The following is a 15,386-nucleotide window of genomic DNA, read 5'->3' on the forward strand; positions in this document are numbered from 1 at the left end:
GAGTCATCCAACTAGTCCCACCAGACCAATGTGGATCCTGATTTTACACAAGATTCTTTTTGGTGCCAAAAAAGACAAAGGACTGGAGACTCATTTTGGATCTCAGCAGTTTGAACAAGTCTGTTGCCCAAACCAAATTCTGGATGGCCACGGTTGAGTCCATTCTGCCTTTCTAAGGGAGGGCAATTGGATGTGCTTGATAGATCTCCGGGACGCGTATTACCACATCAAAATGGACAAACCCTCCAGGAGTCTACTCTGCTTCTGACTAGAAGCCAATCATTACCAGTTTCATGCCCTGCCGTTTGGCCTATCTGCAGCCCCTATAGTGTTCACAAAGTGCATGGCAGTGGTTACAGCTCACTTGAGACTGCAAGGATTCCGGTTGTTTCCATATTTTGATTAGCTCCTTACCACCCCCACCAAGCATCTTCTTGTAACAGCCCTACAGTACACCCTTTCTCTGACAGAAATTTTGGGGATAGCCATGCACTGGCAGAAATCCTACCTTACTTCGGTCCAGCAGATAAAATTCATTCGACACCCGATCATGCCTGGTGTCACTCCCAGCTCACAGACTCCAGAGATTGAGACTTCAGCTCTGGGTTGATACTCTGTCAAAACAAAGTCTCTGCAAGAGAGGTTCTTCAGGTCCTAGGATCCATGGCAGCTTCCATACCAATAGTGCCTCTTGTGAAACTGCACATGCAAATTCTCCAATGGCTTCTTCTCTATCAGTGGTTCCCAGACCATGACCACCACCCTCTATGTTTTCAGATTCAGATAACCAAGTCTTGCAAGCAGGACCTTCTTTGGTGGATGAGGCCAGACACAGAACTTTGGAGCCACCCTTTCCAGCCCCCTCAGCCCAAGACCATTGTGACCATGGATCCTTCCCTGATAGGATGGGAGGGCCATTTCTATGGGAAAGATGGTCCAAGGAGCATGGTCCACATTGGAGGCCGACCTGCATATCAACGTTCTAAAATTGGGGGCGGTGCTGTTAGCGTTGCAAGCATTCCAACCAGTTCTTCCTTCTGGAATGATTGCAATTCAAGTCAGACAATATATCAGTAGTCTGGTATTTCAAGCAAGGAGGAACCAAGTCCTACCCCCTGTGCCAAGAAGCCATGAGAATTTGGCAGTGGGCTATAGCTTTCAACTGCTTTCTGATAGCAACGCATGTCCCGGGGCGCTCTAATGTCATTGCAGACAAGTTGAGCAGATGTATTCTCTTGCTCCCAGGAGTGGTCTCCCAATCCTGAAGTAGTGGTAGAAATTTTCAGCCATCGGGGCCAGCCTTGCTGCAACCTCTTTACCTCACCATCAAACAAATGCAGCAGCTATTTTGCCTGTTATTGGGGGTGTCCCCGAGGGATGCTCTGATTCACGATTGGTCCATGGGACTTCTTTATGCCTATCCCCCCATTACCCTGATTCTACAATTCATAAAGAAAGCTATTTGGTTGAAATGCAAAGTGATCCTCATAGCCCCCTTTTGGCCTCAAGTTTGGTTCCCCTTCCTTTGGCCTCATCTGTTATATTCACTGTGGATTCTGGACCCTCTTCCAGACTTGATTTCTCACCCCCAAGGGTTGAGTCACCCAAATCTGTCCAGTCTCAAGGTGACAGCTTGGTTTCTCCACTTCCGTTAGTTGCCAGGCAGGATGGTCTCACCTCACTTGTTCGTGACAATATTGTGGCCTCTCATAAACCATCCACGAGAAGACTATATCGAGACAAATAGAAAAGGTTCTCTATTTGGTCAAAGGAAAAGATGCTAGATCTGTACTTAGTCATAGTCATAGTCATAGATCAGTACTAGGTTAGCTGCCCTTGCGAGCCATTGTAAGCCCTAGCCACCCCCCTTGAGACTCAAAAACCCTGCACTTGTGTGTTTGTAACCTACCCCCTTAATTTAGGGGCCACCCCAACCCCTTGGCTCCAGTCACTGTGGTTTTACAATATCTGTAAGTTTTTTGAAGATGGAGCTGCGGCCTCTACCATACGAGTGTACCTGGCAGCGATTTCAAATAACCATAATGGACTAGATGGTACTCCTCTCATATCACTGCGTTTATGTAAAACTTTTCTCAAAGGAGTTTCTCACATTAGACCTCCAATCAGACAGCCTATAGAGTTCTCCAGTCTTTGACTCAACCCCCCCTTTGAACCTGCAGCGAAATGTGACCTCAAATTCTCGTCATGGAAATCTCTCTTCTTGGTAGCCATCATGTCAGCCAGACGAACCTTGGAGTTACAGGCATTGTGCACCAAAAGACCCTATCTAATCTTCCACAAGGACAAAGTATCACTCCAGACAAACCCATCTTTGCTCCCCAAAGTTGTTTCTGACTTTTCCATCAGTCTATTGACTTACCAGTATTCTTCCCAAATTTGTCTAATAAAGGAAAATGCTGACAATATTCCTTGGATATACACAGGCAATTGAGATTTTATTTAGAAAGGACCAAAACAATATGCAAGACTGACCAACTTTTCATTTCCTTTTCTGGGCCTAGAATGGGAAATTCTGTCTCCAAGGTCACTTTATCAAAATGGCTAAGGGATTGCATACGTTTCACTTATTCATTTGCAAAAGAACCTATGCCACAGAATGTTAAAGCCCATTCCACTAGATCTATGGCAACATCTGTAGCCTATCACTCCAGGTCTTCTGTGGATGACATTTGCACAGCAGCCACTTGGGCTAAACCCCACACTTTTATCAATCACTACAAATTGGATGTGGTCTCCAGAGGGAGAGCTGCCTTCAGCTCAGTGGTATTCAGGAACATTCTTCCTTAAGGGCCACCCAAGGATCTCAAGGTAGATGGGGATTCTGTCCCATCAGTGATGAATGGAAAGAAGATTAACAACATCAGATAAAGACGTTATGTCTTACCATAATGTTCCATCTGTGTTGTTGATCTTTCATTCATTATTTCCCACCCTCCTTCCCCCATCAAAGGCTCCTTGGGGATACTTTGGGTCCAAGTGGTGTCTTAGGGCATTTGCGCAGAAATGGCCTCTACTTTACTTTTATAACATGGGCAAACTTGATCTGAGGTAACAGGGAGAAGAGCATTGTGGGTAGAAGCTTAGCTCGAGAGTTTTTGGCTGGAGCGAGCTTGGTATTAGGCCATCTCTGTTCTGAGGGCTCAGAACCGAACCCATCAGTGATGAATGAAAGATGATCAACAACACAAATGGAACGTCATGGTAAGACATAACTTCTTTTTTAGCAATGTATCAAAAAAAGAAGAAAACTGGTAGGCAGATAGACGTAAAACAAAGTCTGTTTAATAAAACACAGATAATAAACATAGACTAAAACTTTAAAAAACAAGGATGAGCGCTTTCATACCTTCTAGGTACTTCATCCGATCCAACTAAAACACATATAGCAAGCAGAATTTATAATTCAGTGTCTTAGGTCGCGTGACCTCAATACTGGCTTAATTGGAATAACATCATTTAACCCCTTCCCATTAGTAGCTCGGAGTATTTGCATCCATTTGATTTCAACACATTCTGTTTGTGTCTTTATATCACCCCCCCCCCCCCAGGTCCTGGCACATAAATTTCTAGAACCATGAATTTAAACCAGTGATTGTATCCTGCAGGATTTACATGTTTTGACATGCATTCCTCTTATCACTTCTGTTTATACTATAGAGATGCTGTCTGATCCTGTCTCTTAAGGACCGGTGGATTTTGCCAACATAGAAACATTTGCAAACCTCACAAGAGGCACAATAAACCACATTTTGGCTACCACAAACCAATTTTCTTCTTTTTTGTTACATTTTTGCCTTTTCACTGGTTGCTCTTTTTGTTTTGGATAAATTCTTTTTTTAGCAGTGTTACTGTTGTACTTTTCATAGAACATACCTAGTGCACAGGAACCTAGCCATGTGATTGATCACATTTCCGTAACATTTTTTACAACTGTTTGTGTATATGTGTGTGTTTTGTATGTTTGTTATCTATCCATGCATCCACAACCCCTTTTGCCCATTTTTACATGTGGGGTCAGGGTGTTAGTTCAACTGTGACAATCGTATACAGCCAAGATTCACACTGTTGTTTAGCTAGTCCCACTGCAGTTTTCCATGCCACACTCATGAACACACACACACACACACACACACACACACACACACACACACACACACACACACACACACACACACACACATATATGTGGCCAATTTAGAGTGTCAGGTCCACTTGTTGCATGTCTTTGGAATGTGAAAGGAAGCTGGAGCACACGAAGAAAACCCAGACAAACACAGGGAGGACATGCAAACTTCACGAAGAAGGTACCCCATCCTGGAATTAAACTGGATTACCTGTTGCTATGAGGCAACAATGTTACCTGCTGCACCACTGTGCTCTCTCTCTCTCTATGTGTGTGTATATATATATATATATATATATATATATATATATATATATATATGTGTGTGTGTGTGTGTGTGTGTGTATATATATATATAGATATGGATGTACTTCAAAGTATTGAAATACAAATATATCAGATGGCAAAAATATCCGTCCATAAGGATGAAAACTCAATCACAAACAAAATATATTTTTTTCGGGGGGGGCAAGCCTCGTTGTACCTGCACACTTCCTGCTACTTGTATATACCAACTCTGAGAATGCACAACACTGGGGAAAGGGCAAATTGCATGATCCACACTATACTACAACCTCTCACAAACACCAGCAGAAGTGATCAAATGAGTTTGATCACTTCTGGCTGTAAAATTTTTGATATTATGAATGTTCAGGGCAGGGTAATGGATCAGCCCCCCCCCCCCCCGCAGCCATTCATGTGTCCCATTACTTGGCTGTTTCTCCCCATTTACCATAAACACTGTTCAAACTAGACAGTATGCATACTGTTTTCTGTACCTTCTACAATGATTACAGATATTTGGATTTAAATTTAAAGCGTTTATTTGAAATTTTGTAGCAGAAATACTGATAGCCATTTGCTAAATAATACATTGCAGTCATAATAAAAACAGACTTAGCATGAACAGTAAACTTCTGTGCCCTTGAAATTCATATTTATTGAAACTACATTGAAACCCACATTCAAAGAAAATGCATCTGGTCAGTGGCGGATTAAATTTACCTTTGGGTGTTTTTCAAACCATACGCCCCTTGCACACATTTGTAGGACTACACATACATGCGTCTGTTCTTTGATTCACCTTCCTGATTGTAATAAATTATATTCCTTGTATAATACATGCTGTATTATGCAAGGAATATAATTTAATACAATTAGAAAGTTGAACCACAGAACACATGCACTTGTTAGTGTGTTTTAAGTTTATAGTTTTGAACATTTTTCCAGTAAGCAATGAAACAAAACATATGAACCAGTATTGACAATACTGCCCATTTTAGAACATTTCAACCATAAATGGCCACTCAAACTTCTAGTCATTACCATCCACCAATATCAGTCAGTATTCACAATCTTTGCGGAAGTAAAACTCATTTGAACAATTCCACATTAAAGAGATCTGTAACTAATGAAGATGTTGCTGCTGACAAACAACTTTACATTTTAATGTTTCATCTGCAAGTGCAGTGCCTGCTGCCCTTGAAGAATAAATTGCCTATGTTTCATTAAAAAAAATGGTAAGCTGGTAATATTGCAAATTTGGAATGGCTGGCAAATCACTAAGAGGTTCATTGTTACTAGGCATCTTGTCCAAGCGCCACCATCCCTCCTTAAAGTGTATTGCAGTACCAGAAATCCATCTGCATGGTGTGGGAGTAAAACCCAAAGCCTTCTGCACCAAAGGCAAGTATGCTTTCTGCTGTGCTAGTATTTGCTAAACAAAACAATTTCACATTGAAAACAGGCATAATATGAGAAATAGCAAACGTTTCTTCACTGAAACTCACAATTCCTCAAAAATGCACTGAAACTCAATTCCTCAAGTAGCCTGGTAGTTGGTGTAGAGGATTCAGGCTCTTGTCTCCTGTAACCCAGGTACAAGTTTGAGCTTGACCAAGTTAATAAACCAACCTGCCAGCCCTAACTAGGGCATTATGCGCTCTTGTGCACACTCACGCGCATACACGCACACACTCCTAAATCCCTTTTGTTCAAATTTGCACTCACTGTTTCAGCTTAAGTCCAGTCGCATGGAAAATCCCTGGCTGCTGTCCCATTTCTCTTTCATGCTGCTCTGCTGTTTCACTTTCATTTCAGCTTCCATTAATCCTTGGCTACTCTGACATCTGTTCAACTCTCCCACAGTTTATGTTAGGAATATGTCCTAACATAGAGGTTTCTGGGGCTTACTGTTCTTGTAGAAAGTCTCAAGTGAGGTCCTAAAGCCCTCCCATATTTTTACAATAAGTCTCCTGTGAGGTCCTAATGCCCTGCAGTGTTAATGGATGTATTCAGACTTATTTTAATTAAGGAAGAATTTTTTAAATTTTTCTGTCAGCTCCCAAGCCAACTCAGCCCTCCCTCCCTCCCAACCAAAACAGGCCCTAGGCAGCCACTGGGTACTGGCATTAATCTGGCTTCTGCTATGATGTTCTCATTGCTTTCCTATCCTGCAGTGTGCATCCCACTAACCATTTCAGGCACATCATCACAATTCCTGCAAGCTTCTTCAGTTGTTCTGCTTGCACTACTCTTTCTGTGCCAGACAGATGCTCTAGCTTTGATTTTCTCATTCAGACATCTTCTCCTCAACCACACTTAGTTCAAAACTTGTGGTTGCCAGATAGGAAGCAAAATTTTAATTGATAATTAACATTATATAAAAGGGAGCTGCCTGAAGCAGTAAAGCAGAGAGACTGGTTCCTCTGAAGAAATATTTGAGTGAAGTGCTGAGACAAGTAAAGCAAGCCTTATGAAATGGTTTATAGGGCAAGGGCTGCAATAGTGGACTGGTAGATGTGAGACAGCATATTTCATGTAGTAGCTTTAGAGTCCAAGCAGTGTCAATCAGAGGTACTTCTTTTTAAGGTATTTTCTTGTTTCTGCTCCCTTAGTGTAGACAGATAAAGCCGTGACTACAGCTTAAGCAGTTTGAATTTGATTACCAGCTCTAGCACATTTGGAGATGGTGTCGGGTAGGAGAGAAATAATGAGGCTTTCGACTGCTTGCCTCTCTTAGGTGGAGTGTGGTGTATCTGGGCAAACTCTTTCTGGTAAAATCATTGGTGAAGACTGCAGATAACAAGGAGATGTCTACAAGAGGTTCACTTAGAAATGATTGCTAAGCCAATCTCTTGGCTTAGAAACAGTTGCTTCACAGGAGGAGGTGTGGACATACACCTCAAGGCCCATTACACACTAGCCCTTGGACTTTATGGGTGTGATTAGAAGACAGTAGTGACTTAAACCAGTTAAACAATCTTCTGTGTGCAGCACTGGTGGCTCACATGACTTGCTCTCTTCCTGTAATACCTGTTGTCACCAATAGGAGAGAAGAACTGGTGACCCCAATCAGAAGGGGTTAATCACCTGGGTGAGCTCAAATAACTCCACAGCATTGAAGGAGGGCTAAGTGAGCCATGCTGCCTGAGAAATTGTCCAGCCTAAACAATCCTCCCCGCAAAAAACTGTTTATAGCTTCCTCTTTATTATTTTGAATTTCATTATTTCACTCTCCCAGTCCTAAAACTTTTAAACTGAACTCAATTGCAATTACACAATATTTCTTCTAATGATAATACATAGCCTTCAGCAGGCTGTGTCTTATTTGCCCATAAAAGGGATTTGTCAGGCCTAAAAGCTGAAAGTTACAATGTATTTGGATTATTGTATTGCTCCTTGCTACTTTTGTAGCTGTACATTATCCATTCCTTTGACTAAGGGTAATTCTTTCTCATTTGGTGTGTGAGGTTTTAATAAAACAGTTACCCTTAATTTTTGGCTTTTGAGATGTAATAACATGTGATCCTATCTTCTTGTAGCAACATTGTGGCATGTAAGGAGAAAGTGATTGAGCTTCTACCAAAGCTTGAGGAGGTGGTAAGCCTGATGAATGAAGACGAGTCTGTGGTAATTAAACTTCAGGAGAAGAGACAGAAAGAACTCTGGAACCTGCTGCGGATAGCCTGTGTAAGTATGAGGAGCACCAGCACTGGCCAAGCAAGACACACACACACACACACACACACACACACACACACACACACACACACACACACACACACACACACACACACACACACACACACACACACACACACTCATTGAACTGGCTTTTTACATGGTGATCTTGGTTCCTAGAGAAGTTAGTCACTCATCTTTGAAGTCGCACAACTTATGACTGTGGCATCACTATTTTTTTTTATATATACTCCTCCCAATATTTCCTTCATTCATAAATATTGTCTCATCATATGAGGACCTGTTTTTTAGTCTTCATTCCTTTTCTATAGTTATCTTATTCTGACTTAAAATTACCTTCTTTTTTCAAAGTATCTGTTGTTTTTCTTTCCCAATTCTGTTACCTCTACCCACTATTTTCCAAACATTTTTCCCTTCATATTCATTCTTATACCGTAATCTGCTTTTTACTTTACCTTTCCTTTCTGTTCTTTTTTAAATTTGTATTTTTTTTACTCTCGACATATCATTCTCTACCTCCCATTGTGACCTTCTGCCTTTTTTTTTTTTGCAGTTACCCCCATGTTTTAATGCCCTTTTTTCAGTCTTCTATGTCTTGAGTGTTTGTAATGTGATTGTTACAGGAAAGTAACGATATTTGATAATGTCAGGCTTAATAGGTTTTGAATCTGAATGTTCACATTGTTTACGCTGGATTTATACAAACCAAGGAGTGCTTCTTATATGAATTGATTAATTTGCCTTTTAAAATTTGAGTAAAATTAACAGGGTTGTTTATGGAGCTTTTCTTTCAGAGGTTTAACTGGAAAAGGTTTATTCCTAACAGGAAACTAATGGGTAACAAATAGAAACATTCCCTCTCCATATGGAGTGACTGTGGCTGTGTTGGTGTAATCAGAAATATACAGCATAAGAATCTCTGAAGGGTTCATATGCGAGACGGAATAATCATCTGTCACAGGTGGATGTTGGGCCTTGGCCACATTCTTTATATGCGAGACAGAATAATCATCTGTCAAAGGTGGATGTTGGGCCTTGGCCACATTCTTTATATGTGAGACGGAATAATCATCTGTCAAAGGTGGATGTTGGGCCTTGGCCACATTCTTTATATGTGAGGCAGAATAATCATCTCTCACAGGTGGATGTTGGGCCTTGGCCACATTCTTTATATGTGAGACAGAATAATCATCTGTCAAATGTGGATGTTGGGCCTTGGCCACATTCTTTATATGCGAGACAGAATAATCATCTCTCAAAGGTGGATGTTGGGCCTTGGCCACATTCTTTATATGTGAAACAGAATAATCATCTGTCAAAGGTGGATGTTGGGCCTTGGCCACATTCTTTATATATGAGACAGAATAATCATCTGTCAGAGGTGAATGTTGGGCCTTGGCCACATTCTTTATATGTGAGACGGAATAATCATTTGTCACAGGTGGATGTTGGGCCTTGGCCACAAGCTGTATGCAGTTTTTTACTCAAGAAAAACACAGGGTTGACTAAACGCCATTTCCACTATTTGTCATTTTTTGGACATCATTTTGGATAATAATTTTTTTCTGTTTGGGAAGATTTATTACAAGCAAAAGAGAGGGGTGGCGATGGGGTCTCCTGCAGCACCCGCCTATGCCAATCTGGTCATGGCTTGGTGGGAGTTTGAGTTTATACCATTTTTAACTAAAAAATACAATATTGCCTTTTTCTGTCGTTTTGTTGATGATTTATTTTTTATCATTGAGGGTGATTCTGACACTGTTGACACATTTCTTTCAGAAATCAATTTGCTTTCTAATTACCTAAAATTCACCAAAGGTAGTGTTGGTCTGAATGTTAATTTCCTTGACGTTTTGTTATTTTGGGACGAGACTGATGTTAGGTTCCATAGTCGTATTTTTCGTAAAGAAACTTTTACTAATGGTTACTTACACAATCTTAGCAACCATCCTAGACACGTCATTAAAAACATCCCTCAGGGACAATTTATTAGAGCTAGTCGCATGACTTCTAAAGACAGTGATCTCATTAGTGAGTTTGATTTTATTATTTCCATGTTTGTTGAGAGGGGGTATGACAGGTTTGATTTGATACACACTAGTGAAGAAATTTTAAGTAAACGCACCACTTCCTTCAAGGCTTTACTTGACTGTATTGTGCCTTTGGGTACGTCAGTTAATAGTAGTTCCTCAGTGAACAATATTGATAGGAACTTAATTTGTTCTTTGGATACGAGTTCTGACGGTCCTCGTATTAAACAAGTTGTGATTAACAACTGGAGGATTATCAAAGGTAATTCTGACATTCAAAAAATCTTAGGAAACCAGCCTTCTTTTGTTTTTAGGAATAATTCCAATTTCAAGAAAGCTTTGGAATTTCATGACAGTTATAACATGTTATTAAAAACTGACAGAATAGGGATGCATCGTAGTCACCAGTGTAACATGTGTAGGTTTATTTCTGAGGGTCCCTACATCAAGATTGATACCACTGATAAGACCATGAGGGTTCCTGGGTTTGTAGACTGTAACACCAAGGGGGTTGTTTACATAAGTTTGTGCTCCACTTGTCCTGCCTTTTATGTTGGCATGACCACCAGGTGCCTTAAGACTAGGATTAGGGAGCACCTTTACAGTATACGGAGGAAGGACGACACTAATGCCCTTTTCAAACATTCTGTCACTTGTTCTTTTTTTAAAAAAATTCTTGTTTTCTGTGTTAGAAGTCGGCTATTCAGATAGAAGAGGTGGGGACTTTAAGAACTATCTGGAGCAGCGTGAGACTATATGGCAAATTCGTTTAAACTCAGATAAATTTCCTGGTTTAAACGATGCCATTAATATTAAATGTTTCTTAAAGTATCGAAAACTGTTTGTTAATAAAGATTGTGACACTACTGCTTTTTTTATATAATGTTGGGAGGAAGTTTTTAAAGAGTATAACTATTTAATTAGTTTTAGTTAATTGTCAGTGACGTATGTATGGTTATTTACGTATTTAATGTTGCTTTTGGTTTGGATCTTGGTTTCTTGCTTGCCGGCCTCTGGTTCATTTTGTTGTGCCTTGGCCACATTCTTTATATGTGAGACGGAATACTCATCTGTCACAGGTGGATGTTGGGCCTCGGCCACATTCTTCAGCTGTTAGATATCCCCACGTGGGCAATATTGCTGTCTTAATCTGTGGCCATTAAAGTGTAGCCTAGCTAATAAAAGAGAAATCTGTAGTCTTTCCTTAGTTCTTTTTTGCCACCTAATCAAAACGCATCTTCACTTAAATATCACATTGTACAGTGTTATGTCACATTAAACCTTGTTTTTTGAGAAACTTTGGTAAGTTTTCAGTGTTTTGTGGTGCAAAATGTATTTTTTTTTTAATTCTTGTAAGGTAAGAACAAGGAATAAGTAGCGTCCTCTATGAATGTCACTAGCAAGTGCTGTTCCGCCTGCTGTACCCCTCCCTAAAAGATAGCCTTTTGTGCTTTTTTTTTAGCTTCAGGGGGTGAGCATAACACCCCCTGTATTACCGTGTTAAACAACATTAGATAAAAGACATGCTTCTTGCATCATGTATACAGCATTATTCGATATCTCCTCTACTACTTCATCAGTTTCTCAGACAGGTGATGTTTGTAAATTGTTAGAAAAGTGTAAGTCTAAGGAGAACTTTATAGAGAGTCTCCCAACAAGCATAAAATGAAGAGAAGTTAAAACTGTGGAACCTGGTGAATCAGCAAGGGAAGACCAGTGACATTCCTGGGTCTTTTTGTCTGAGTCACACCAGTCCCTTGCCTGATACCGAAGTTAAGGTTCATCCATAATTCCCTCAGGGGACTAGAATTCTTTTATTTTCTCTCCCTGTTTTTAAGGACTGCAAAGAAGAGGAACTAGCTTTTGCACAACATGCCTGTTGAAAAAAAAAGACAATCTTGAATATTTAAGGTGTAGAAGCACTTAGAATTCAAGAAAGAATGCTCCCTCCTCACACAGCAGTGCCAGTATCAGAAGATGTGTGCATCTAACCATGGATCTGTAACTACGCATTTTGAAACTTCTTTTATTATGATTATGGTGAATATGTCTGGAGAATTAATGGGTATAAATTCTTGATTTAAGGAGGAGGCACTAATTTCAGATATTAGAGATCCAGACACATCTGAGGTATCAAGAGTCAGCCCATGAAAGGGATTCATATGTTTTTTGTTTTTAATTTTAATTGAAAAACAGACAACACAGGAATGTTTTATCAAATGCCTAGATTAATTTTCTGAACTGAAAAGAAACCTTCTGCAGCAGAGAAAGTCACAGGAGGAAACTACAACTGTGTCTTCAGAATCTGTGTGAGAATAAAAAGATCGCAAGTTATCCTATTCTGACCAGATATCCTCCTTTGTAGTTTATGGTGCTGATGACTGTAATAAAGGTTCCTTGTTTTCAGATGTTTTTCCTAATGATAGGTCTGTTAATAATGATATTAACTTAATGAATAGCATTTTAAGTTGTTAGTTAAAATGTTTCATCTCCTGAACAACAATATGTGAAACTCCTAAAACTGAATCATCTTAAACCTTTGTCTGTGCATTTATTTATCCTTTGTTAACAGGGTTAGTCCCGCTAATTTAGTGCCCTCTTTCAAGGGGAGACTCAAGTTGGTATTTATGCTACTAGAGGAAATTTGTCCATGCATCAAGGAACTTCCCTGACTCTTTTCAATAGGTATCATGGGATCTGTTACATCCACCGCTATTAGCACCATCTCAAAGCAGATGGGGACTTCATTTTAACTTCTCATCAAAAGGATGGCCCAGTCAGGAGTGCAGCACCCCCCCCCCCCCTAATGCTACACTACGTTATCAGCAACTTAGTCACATGAGTTAAGAATAAAGCCCACAGCCTTCTGGTATCCTGTTGTACCACTGACAATGCATATACCTGGACTCATTTCCTGATGTGATTTTAATTAGGCAAAAACCTGACTATTGACCCAATTAGAATAGAACATGAGTCTCATATAGGTCCAGGCAATATCCCTTCATTAATATCACCATCAGACAAGTATATCAGGGTGAATAATAGATTTATTAAAAAGGTCTACACTTGGCTGCGTGGCAAGGCTACAGACTAACCAGTCACATGTCTTAAAATACACTGGGCTAACTGGAGAAGTAGCATGTATACCCCCCCCCCAAAAAAAAAAAGGTCACATGTTTTCAGATGTGGAAGCACTGCACTAAATCCCTGTTTTCAGGCTAATGCTTCTGTTATAAGGAAGCATGTATTGTGAAGAATCTTTAATTTTTTTCCCTTAAGATCTTTGAGCCCGTTTATTAAATGTATCTCTATGTATGGCTTTCCTGTTTGGCTCTCCATCTCAAAACATTTTATAGCAATTAGAAGAAAAGAGGAAACCCATTTAAATGTCATGCAAGTGTTCCATCTTCCTTTTCAAGAGCACACTGAAAAGCATCTCTCCATAATTGCAAAAAATGCTGAAAAACGACCATAGGTGGCAAGACAAATCCAAGGAACAAAATATAATCCAACGTGAATAGACAATACGCCAGCCAGGCAACACCAGAATGTAAAATAAACAGTTGCTGGAGTTCTTTTGGATGCACGATAAATGATACCTGGTAGTGAATTGATACCTTTATTCAACCATAAAAAAAATGATACATAATCCAAAAACCATTGAGCGCTTTCATCCACTATGCGTGGATTTCATCAGAATGTAGTACAAACAGATGATAGCAGTTTAAATTAACTTTTAGGCACCAATTTCGCCTTCTTGTAAGAGCTTCATCTTAAAACTACATAGTTACCAATAAAACCTTTGTTAAAGCGTCAGCATATATCAATGAATATGTCAAGCAGAACTATTATTAAACATTCTATAGACTATAAATTATTCAATAATAATGTTAATAAAAATGATAATGTTAATAAAAATGAATACTGATTGGCATGGAAATAATATAAAAACTACATGTAAAAATATAAAAACTATAAAGACTAAATATGAAAAAAACAATATAAACAACATGTCAGAGTAAATAATACATTTGTGTATAATGTCTAATACATACTAAAGAATGCAATAGCCTAACAATATACATAAAAGTTAGACTCTAAGATTCTAAAATAGGTTTCATCGTAATAAAATCATTGAGACCTGGTTTTCTTATTGCATCTGTATAAATCTGCCAAAGAATTTCCTTTCTACTTAATAAAATCTTAAAATTCCCTCCCTTAGGATCTATCCTTACTTGGTCTATAATAGCAAATTTGAACTTGTGATCAGGTCCATTTTCAAAAATATGTCTACTTAAAGCGTTATTCATGTCTTTATTCTTAATAGAGTACAAATGGTCGTAAATGCGTTTTTTAAAACAACGCTTAGTTTTCCCAATGTAAAATCCTGAACAAATACAGCATTTGGCTAGATATATAATGTATTTCGTATTACAGTTGCCCCTTATACATCTTACTGTTGTCCTATGACTATTGTCTAAAATGAGCTTGTCTGTTTCTAAAATAACAGAACACTGATTGCAAGAGCCACATTTTTTAGTACTACCGTAAATTTTAGTACCACTTGGTTTTAATGTTGATCATTCTATTTTCTTTTTTATATTTGTTCCAGTTCTATATACAAATGTAGGTGTGGTACCTATAATGTCACGTACTTCATCATCTACTAATAGTATATTCCAATTAGTTTTTATAACATTTTTAATGATGTCCACATATGGCGAATATTCCAGGACACAAGCTCTAGCGTACATGTTGTTATCATTGTTGCGTGTATTGCTCTTAAATTCTTTTCCTAATAATGGGGGAAATCTTTTACCCCATTCCTTAATAACATATTGAGAAATATTATCTAACAAACCTACTGGATAACCTCTATTTGTAAACATACCTTGTATATATTGAATTTCACTTATTACATCAGAGTGTTCAGATGTCATACGCGCTGCTCGGATACATTGGCCTTTGTATATACTCTTTAACATATTGCGCGGATGGCAGCTGTTATACTCTAAATAACTATTTGAAAAAGTTTTTTTTCTATAAATATTAGATTTGTAACATGTTTTAGTTTTAGAAATAAACAAGTCCAAATAAGCAATACCATCGTAATTACTCGTGAAAGTAAATTTTAAAAATGTACTAGATTGATTTAAGTAATTCATAAAATTGTTAATGCTCTGCTTGTCTCCCCTCCAGAGCAAAAACATATCGTCCAAATATCGAGA

General features: G+C 38.9%; 1 protein-coding gene across 2 annotated transcripts in view; it reads left to right on the forward strand.

Annotated features, from left to right (window-relative positions):
• The window catches only part of IKBKB (inhibitor of nuclear factor kappa B kinase subunit beta), a 1,482,168-nt gene that overhangs the window by 1,328,854 nt on the left and 137,928 nt on the right, over positions 1 to 15,386 (forward strand). For both annotated transcript variants that reach the window (XM_044082985.1, XM_044082984.1), the window contains one exon: positions 7,969 to 8,116. In XM_044082985.1, the coding sequence (XP_043938920.1) occupies positions 7,969 to 8,116 (148 nt within the window). The remainder of the gene's footprint in view (positions 1 to 7,968; positions 8,117 to 15,386) is intronic.

The sequence above is a fragment of the Protopterus annectens genome, chromosome 9.part0, assembly GCF_019279795.1.
Source record: "Protopterus annectens isolate FY-2018-M chromosome 9.part0, PAN1.0, whole genome shotgun sequence".
Lineage (NCBI taxonomy): Eukaryota > Metazoa > Chordata > Ceratodontiformes > Protopteridae > Protopterus > Protopterus annectens.